This window comes from Lepidochelys olivacea (assembly GCF_965140295.1).
Source record: "Lepidochelys olivacea isolate rLepOli2 genome assembly, chromosome: 13".
Classification (NCBI taxonomy): Eukaryota; Metazoa; Chordata; order Testudines; family Cheloniidae; genus Lepidochelys; species Lepidochelys olivacea.
Window position 1 is genome coordinate 34,830,602 of NC_140423.1, and position 9,050 is coordinate 34,839,651.

At 50.0% G+C, this 9,050-nt stretch overlaps 1 protein-coding gene across 1 annotated transcript; it reads left to right on the forward strand.

Moving 5' to 3' along the window:
• The first annotated feature begins 285 nt into the window (after positions 1-285).
• LOC311530031 (angiogenin-2-like) lies at positions 286-5,738 on the forward strand. Its single transcript, XM_084646352.1, has 2 exons — positions 286-373; positions 4,655-5,738. The coding sequence occupies exon 2, from the start codon at positions 4,673-4,675 to the stop codon at positions 5,147-5,149; it is 477 nt and encodes a 158-aa protein (XP_084502478.1). The 5' UTR covers positions 286-373; positions 4,655-4,672; the 3' UTR covers positions 5,150-5,738.
• Positions 5,739-9,050: the final 3,312 nt, after the last annotated feature.

Consider the following 9,050-nt stretch of genomic DNA (forward strand, 5'->3'; position numbering starts at 1 on the left):
ACAAGTTGGCAGACCCCTTGGTCCTGTCTTAGGCGCGTGGTTGGCTTGTGCTAAGCCCATTGTGCTGGGGAGAGCTCCCCGCCAGCTATGGGCCTGAATGGACACAAACAGGGTCAGCTTCAGTTCCAAGGTCTGTTTGTTTCACAGGGCCACTGGCCCAGTGCATTGACATTACTGGCACTGGTTGCACAATGCTGCCCATTCCGCAGTGTTAGTTGAGCCAGGGAGTCCCTCCCCCACCCCCCACGGGCTCTATATAACTGGCAGCTACGGGGGGTACAGCGTCAGCGACACTCTGCAGCCAGCTCGTTTATTCCCCAAGGAGACAGGAACTGAGGAACCGGGACTTTGGCCAGGAAGAGACCACACCACGGTTAGTTCTTAAGCTGATCTGAATCTTCAGGCCAGAGATCCCACAGGTGTAGACAGAGGAGATGGCTCAGTTAATCAGCTGCAGGAGGGCAGAATGTCAGGTGATCAGGGCAGGTACAACTGGGTGTCAGAGCACTTGGGTCCTCTGCCCAGCTGTGGGAGGGGGGAGGGTCTAGGAGTTAAAATAGTGGGGGACGGGAGGCTGGGATTTGTGGGTTTTCTCCCTAGCTCTGGGATGAGAAGGGAGTTCAGTGAATGAGAACAGTGAGGCTGCGACTTGGGGTTCCTGGGGTCTAGCCCCAGCTCTGGGAGGAGAAAACAATCAAGTAATCAGAGGAGAGGAGGGGGGAGTCTGGGAGTTAAGACACCTGGGTTCTATCCCCAGCTCTGGAATAGGAGTGGGGTCTAGTGGTTAGAGCAGCCCCATATACACACTCCAGGGGATTAGTTTTTGGAGTGGAATCCATTTTAATTAGGACTCCTGGGTTCTATCCCCAGGTCTGGGATGGGAGTAGGGTCTAGTGGGTTAGAGTGGGGTGGGTTGAGATTCAGGACTCCTGCCTGTAGGAAAGACTATGTCACCTAGAGATTGGAGCAAAGGGCTTGGCAGATGCCACTATGGTTCCTATGAGCACTGGAGCAGGAGTTTCCACCAGTTTAGATCTTACCTGTAAGCTGAAGAATTTCAAAACACAAAGCAGGTGAGAGGGGTTGGGTCAGTTCATGCAGAAAGGGAGGCTCAGAGCTCAAGCTGTCTGCTCATTTTAAAGTGTCTCTTTAAAGGGAGAATAAATGAGAGGACACAATTGCCAAGGAGCGACATTCAGCCTCCCATGCTGTGCAAAGCTGGGCTGATCATCTGACCAGCGCTAGCTGGGTCCCTGTGGGATATTTAGAATCCATTGATGCCAAGCACATGAGCTGCTACTGCTGGAGGACTATGGCTGGGGTCCGCAAAGGGGCCTAAGGGAGTTATGGGATCTCTTGCGGGATTTGGCATCCTAGCTCTGGAAGGCTCCTTTCAAAATCCCAGCTCAGGTCCCCCATCTGACAGCCTCATAAACCTCTAGGGATCAGCTACGAGAGAGACAGGAACATACCCTGAGAGGGGGTTACAAAGTGGTTCTGAGTGGGGGTATCTCTCTGGGGATTAGTTTTGGGGTGGGATCCACTGTCTAACCCGGGGGAAATTTGAGACCAGATACCTTCAGGCATCCCTTCCTCACCCATTTCCACAAGAAGCCCTGTAGAGCTGGTGTGTTCACACTCTGAACCACCCTCAGTGAATTGCCTCCCACCAGAACCATTCCTAGATTTTAAAGCCAGAAGGGGCCATTTAATTATCTAACCTGACCTCTTGTATATCACAGGCCAGAGAATTTCACCCAGTTACCCCAGCACTGAGCCCAATCACTTTTGTTTGGGTAAAGCATCTTCCACAAAGCTGTCTAATCTGGATTGGAAGCCAGCCAGAGATGGAGAAGGTGGAGTTTGCTCCCCTTGGTCGTTTGTTCCAATGATTCCTCATCCTCACCATTAAAATCTGGGACCTTATTTCTAAATTCAATTTGTCTGGCTTCAACTTTCAGCCCTTGGTTCTTTCTCTGCCATTCTCTGCTAGATTAAACAGACACTGAGTGGTGTTTCCTCCCCGTGAAGGTCCCTATACATTGTCATCACCTCTCAGTCTGCTGTTAGATACTTTAACAGATCAAGCTCTTTCATTCCCTCACTCTCAGGCATTTTCTTCAGCCCTTACATCATTGTTGAGTCTCTTTTCTGCTCCTCCTCCCATTTTTCAACATCCTTTCCAGAAGGTGGACCCCAGAACCGGGTGCCGTATTTGCAGTATGCCAGTATCGCTTCCACCAAAGTAGTATACAAATCGCCTCCCTGCTCCTACAGTCTAAAATATGGCTAGGGTGAAACAACCACAGAAGGAAAGGAAAGCGAAAGAGAGTGCTTAAAATCAATCTTTTCTCTATTTACCTGCCAAGAGAAGAGATAAGGGGTCATAGTTTCCCTAGAAAGAGCAGAGAACAAAAATAATTGTGTCAACAGCAGAGCTTTCTGATCTCTGCTTGGCTAACAGAGTCAAGGACTCCTGCTTTGTATAAAATAAAACAAACATGCCATGTCTCCTTTTCAATCCAAAGTCTAGACTGCAGGTGTATTAGATTAGGAGATTGCAAAATGCCCTGATACCGTGGGGATGGGCGAGGCATTCAAGGACTAAGGTGAGGCTGGAACTAAGAGCATCAGCCCCATTTCACAGAAGGGGAAAGCAGAAGCACAGAAAAGTTAAGTGACACAATAATTACCAGCAACATTTTTTTACGGCCATCAGAAACCGGAAGCCTGCCAGACAGGCAGGCAGTGGGGTGTCTGGACAACCAAGGTGCTCAAGGAGCACTCAAGGAAGACAAGGCCATTGCGGAGAAGCTAAATTAATTATTTTCCTCCATCTGCACTACAGAGGATGTGAGGGAGTTTCCCCACACCTGAGCTATTTGTTTGGGGTGACAAATCTGAAGTACCATCCCCCATTGAGGTGTCAATAAAGGAGGTTTTAGATCAAATTGATAAATTAAACAGTGATTGGTCCCCAGGAGCAAATGGGATTCACCCAAGAGTTCTGAAGGAGCTCAGATATGAAACGGCTGAACTGCTAACTACAGCATGTAACCTTTTTAATCAGCCTCTGGGGCAGATGACTGGAAGGTTGTGAATGTAATACTGATTGTTAAAAAAGGCTTCAGAGGTGATCCTAGCAATTACATGCTGGTAAACCTAACTTCAGTACCAGACAAGTTAGATGAAATTATAGTACAGAACAGAATTATCAGACACAAAGATAAACACAATTTGTTGGGGAAGAGTCAACACAGGTTTTGTAAAGGGAAATCATGCCTCACCAATCTACTAGAATTCTGTGCAGGGGTCAACAAGCATGTGGACAAGGGTGACCCAATTGATATGATGTACTTGGATTTTCAGAAAGCCTCTGACAAGATCCCTCACCAGAGGCTCTTAAGCAAACTAAGTACCCATAGGATAAGAGGGAAGGTACTCTCATGGATCAGTAAGTGGTTGAAATATAGGAAACCAAGGGTGGAAATAAATGGTCATTTTTCACAATAGAGAGAGATGAACAGTGCGATCTCCCAAGGATCTGTACTGGGACCCAGGCTGTTGAATATATTCATTAATGATCTGGAAAAGGGGATGAACAGGGAGGTGAGAACGTCTGCAGATGATACAAAATTACTCAAGATAGTTAAGTCCAAAGGTGACTGCAAGGAGTTACAAAGATATCTCACAAACTGGGTGAATGGGCAACAAAACGGCAAATGAAAGTCAATGTTGATAAATGCAAAGTAATACACACTGGGAAAAAATAATCCCACTTACACATAAACTAGGATGGAGTCTATATTAGCTGTTACCACCAAAGAGATCTTGGAGTGTCCATTGACAATTCTCTGAACATTTCTGCTCAATGCACTGCAGTGAGCAAAAAGGCAAACCGAATGTTAGGAACGATTAGGAGTAGGACAGAAAATAAGACAGAAAACATCAAAAAGATGCTATATAAATCCAGTGTGCACCCATGCCTTGAATACTGTGTCCATTTCTGGTCACCCCATCTCAAAAAGGACATAGTGGGACGGTAGAAGGTTTAGAGACTGGCAACAAAGATGACCAAGGGTGTGGAACAGCTTTTATATGAGGAGAGACTAAAAAGATTAGGGCCATTCAGTGTAAGAGACAACTTGGTGGGATATGATAGGGGTCTATAAAATAACGACTGGTGTGGAAGAAGTGAACAGAGCAATGTTATTTACCCTGGCACACAGTACAAAAACTAGGAGTTACCTGATGAAATTAATAGGCAGCAGGTTTAGTACCAACGAGAAAAAGTACTTTTTCACACAATGCATAATTAATCAGTGGAACTGGTTGCCATGGGATTTCGTGATGGCCAAGAATATAAACAGGTTCAAAAAAGAACTGGATAATTTTATGGGGGATAGGCCCATCAGTGACTTTTAACCAGTATTGTCAGGGATGCAACCCCATGCTCTGGGTGTCCCTGAATCTCTGACTGTGAGAAGCCGGCAGTGGAAAACACAGGTGGATCACTGCATAATTGTCCTGTTTTGTACACTCCACCTGAAGCTCTGGTAAGGGCCACTGTCAGAGGCAGAATATTGGGCTAGATAGACCATGGTCTGACTCTGTATGGCCGCTCTGAAGTTCTTGTCTCTCAATGTGTCCTCAGGACCATCTGGCTGGAGCCATGGCTCTGAAAGTGACCCCCATGCTGCTGCTGCTACTGGCTGCTGCACTGGTGCTGTTGGGAGCATCAGCCAGCCAGGAGCAGTATGACCGATTCCTCCTGCAGCACTTTGATGCAAAGCCCAAGGGTCGTGACGACCGCTACTGCAACAACCGCATGCGCTACATGATGAAGGAGGACAGGAGGAGGTACCCAAATCCTGGGCCAAAAGTCTGCAAGGAGACAAACACCTTCATTCATGGGAACAGCGACGATATCAAAGCCATCTGCACTAGCCATGGAGGGAGGAACTATGTAACCAGAACCAGGCAGGCCATGCGCCAGAGCCTCAGACCATTCCAGATCACCCACTGCACCTGGCACGGAGGTAAACCCCTCGACAACTGCCAGTACCGGGCGGCCCGGGACTCTAGGATGATCGTCATCGCATGCGACAAGCATGAGCACCCCGTGCATTTTGCAGAGAGCCAGATCTGACGGGGAGATGAGGAGGTGACTCCCAATTCCCTTGGATTCTGGTGCTGCCTCTTCTGATGCAGGGATCTTGGACTGAAATGTCCTGATCACACGCTGCTGCTCCCTAGTGCCCATTACACAGGATAGCCGCCCCTTCCCCGCCCCCACCCTCTGCTGCCCCTCGTGCCCATTATACAGTATAGCCGCTCCTTTCACATCCCCATCCTCTGCTGCCCCCAGGTTCCCATTATACAGTATAGTCATCCCTTCCCCATCCCTCACCCTCTGCTGCCCCAGTGCCCATTATACAGTATAGCCGCCCCTTGCCACCATCCCCACCTTCTGCTGCCCCTATGTCATCTCCCCTCTGTGACAAATAGCAGCCATCTCAAACTGTGTCCTTTCATTAAGAACTATCAGCCAGTTTCACGCTGCTGGTGTTGTGTATTCAGTCTAAGAATGTATAATCCTCACGTTCGTCATGTTAAGTGTTATGTTTATCATTGTTCTCTTCATCAGTTTTGAACATTTCTTTCCTGCCTGCCATTCTCTGTGCTCCCTAAACTCAATAAAACCTGAAACCTGCAAAGCAATTACCATGTCACTGTAAAGGGGTCGGCATCTGCCTCTCGCTAGTGCCCCCTGTCTCTGGACAATGGTGACCGCAATCTCTCAGTTCTTTTCAGCAGGGCGCCACCCACCTCTCGCAAGCACCCCCTCCAGCCGATGGATCTCTTGGCAGATCTTTAGTCACTCAGTCCTCTGGCCAAACTGCCTACACTGCCCCTCCCTTCTGGGGTACACTGTCCAACCAGGCCTATCTCAAAACCTTCAGTAATGTCCTGTAGCCCTCCACAGGCTCCAACATCTCTGTAGTCTTCCCCAAGCTCTGGTCCTCAGTCTGACCAACAGGGCCTCAGTACCCTAGTTGGCCAGCTTACATGTGAATATTCCTGCTTTGGGGTGAAACAGCACCCCAAGCCTTTCTCCCTGAGGGCTCTTCACCTGCCCTTTAGTCCTTTGACCCCAGTTCTCCAGCTGGGTCAGTCTGAGTTCAGCCCCCTTCCGAGGTCACAGTTTCACAGACAGTCCCTTCCCCGGGCCTGTCTACACCACCTTGTTGGGGGTGGGGACCCAGGCTCACCCAGTACTCCAGTTCCCACCCTAGGGACCCTCCAAGTACCAACCACGTGCCACGTCCCTTTAACTAACTGTATTTCCCTGGACCATTTCCCCGGTAGTCAGTCCTGGCAGCCAGTCAGAAGCTATTCCCTCATTTCCCTGATCCCTGCCAGCAACTATCTGATTTAGCCCTTGCAGCCACCCAGGAGCACCACTTGCTTCGTGGTCCCTGCTAGAAGACTGATCTATCCAGGCCCTTTCAGCTCCTGCAGCCAGCCAGGAACTCCTCTTGTTCTCCCAGTCCAGGGGTCTCAAAATTCCGGCATGTGGGCCATCTGCAGCCCGAGAACCTTCCTACTGAGGCCCGCAGAGGAGAGACCGATGCAGCCACGCTGCTGGCTCTGTCTGCTGCAGGTGCCGCTCCCCGCAGCTCCCATTGGCTTGGAGAGAGGGACAGAGATACCATCGCTAGTTGCTGGGCACACTCAGCCATGGAAGCAGCATCATTAGTTGCCGGGCAAAGTCAGCCATGGAAGCAGTGTCACTTTTTTCCATAATTAATATAAACAAGTCAAAATACCAAACACAACTATCTGATGCACACCTTGCTGCACATCAGATGTCTGGCAAACACTAAAAACTCTCTGGCAGGCAAAGAATAACTTTGTATGATAGTTTTATTATTTCTAAGAAATTCGGGAAAAAAATAGAATCATAGCATTGGAAGGGACCTCAGGAGGTCATCTAGTCCAACCCCCTACTCAAAGCAGGACCAATCCCCAATTTTTGCCCCAGATCCCTAAATGGCCCCCTCAAGGATTGAGCTCACAACCCTGGATTTAGGAGGCCAATGCTCAAACCACTGAGCTATCCCTCCCCCCGTTTTCTTTTCTGAACACCATCTTCAATGGCATTATTGGCCTGCTGGGAGGATTTGAAGACTGGCACTAACCCTAACATAAATTGAGCTTGAGACCCCTGCCCCAGTCCCTGCAAGCAAACTGTGCTCACTATGGCCCTGCAGTTCCTTTTATTTCAGCCTGCTGGGCCCTCATTGGCTGCTCCCTGAAGCCTCTCTGATTGGCTGCTAACTCTACAGCCACTCTAGCCTACTTGGATGACCTCTCCACTGCTTCTTTCCTGGGATGGGTGTGGTAGGACTCTGAGGCCTCCAGCAGGAGGCTTTGGGCCTAGTCCACCCCAACGCAGTCACACTGGGGATAGCAAAGATGTAAGCCGCTGAACACTTCAAGAGTGTTGGAAATGTGTTGTGGTTTTCCAATGAGATTGTCTGTGTTTTCAAGCCCCATCTCAACCTTTCACCCCAGTCTTGGGAACAGAACCCCGGTGTCCTGACTTCCACTTCTGGGCCTGCTCTAACCCACTAGACCCCATGTCCCATCAAGAGCTTGGAATTAAACCTAGGATTCCTGAATCTTCATCCGCTCTTTTTTAATCCAGTGCAAACTGCTCTCCTCCCAACATCAGTATAAGGGAGACCATCCAGAGAACTGCCCACAAGGGGAGATCTTGCACCCGCCTATGCTGGACCAGGCCAACAGCCATGATGGGTTCCCAAGCTAGACGGACCCAGGGTCTATTCTCTTGTGGCAACTCCAGTTCTCTTGTGCTCATCTCTGTTTGCCATTAGCCAACTGCAGAATATGTGAGTGATACACAGCTACCCTAAAAGATGGCGAGATACAACAACACAGACTCAGGTACCTCTTTCTGTGGTGGGAGAGGCAATTTCAGATAGGCAGGAAGAAAGAGATGAATTAAGATAGATAGACAATTAGATGTGTATGGATTTAGATAGATCTATGGGTGTGTATGAGGCAGGAAGGATGGATTCATAGATTCCAAGGCCAGAAGCATCTGTTGTGATCATCTAGTCCAGTGGTTTTCAAACTGCAAGTCGTGACCCAGTACTGGGTCGTGGAATGTAAGGCACTGGGTCACGGCGGCTCTGGTCAGCACCGCCAACCGGGCGATTAAAAGTCCCGTCGGCGGAGCTGCCCGGCTAAGGCAGGCTAGTCCCTACCTGTTCTGACACCACACTGCGCCCCAGAAGCAGCCAACAGCAGGTCCAGCTCCTAGGTGGGGGGTCATGGGGCGCCGTGCGCTGCCCCCACCCCCAGCACTGGTTCCCAGCCAATGGGAGCTGGGGGGGCAGTGCCTTCGGGAGAAAGACATGTGGAGCCGCTTGCGCACCTCCACCTAGGAACCGCACCTGCTGCTGGCCACTTCCGGGGCGCAGCACAGTCTGCAGTGCCAGGACAGGCAGGAAGCCTGCCTTAGCACCCTCACTGCGCTGATGATTGGGAACCACCCGAGGTAAGCCTGCACCCCAATCCCCTGCCCCAGTCTTGAGCCCCCACAACCTGGAGGCCCTTCCTGCACCCCAGACCCCTCATCCCTGGCCCCAGCCCAGAGCTCTGACCCTCTCCTGCACCCCCTGTCCCAGCCCACAACCCCCTCCCACACCCTGAATTCCTCATTCCAAGCCCCACCCCTCAGCCCTCACCCTGCACCCCAACCCTCTGTCCCATCCCTGAGCCTCTCCCCAAACCCCTCATCCCCAGCTCCGTTGGGTCGTGGGCATCAACAATTTTCTTCAACTGGGTCACCAGAAAATTGTTTGAAAACCACTGATCTAGCCTGACCTCCTGTAAAAAAGAGGCCAGAGAACTGCCCTGGATTAATTCCTGTTTGAACTTGAGTAGATTGTCTAGAAAAACACTCAATCTTGATGTGAAGACAGCCAGTAATGGAGAATCCACCACAAACCCTTGGTAAA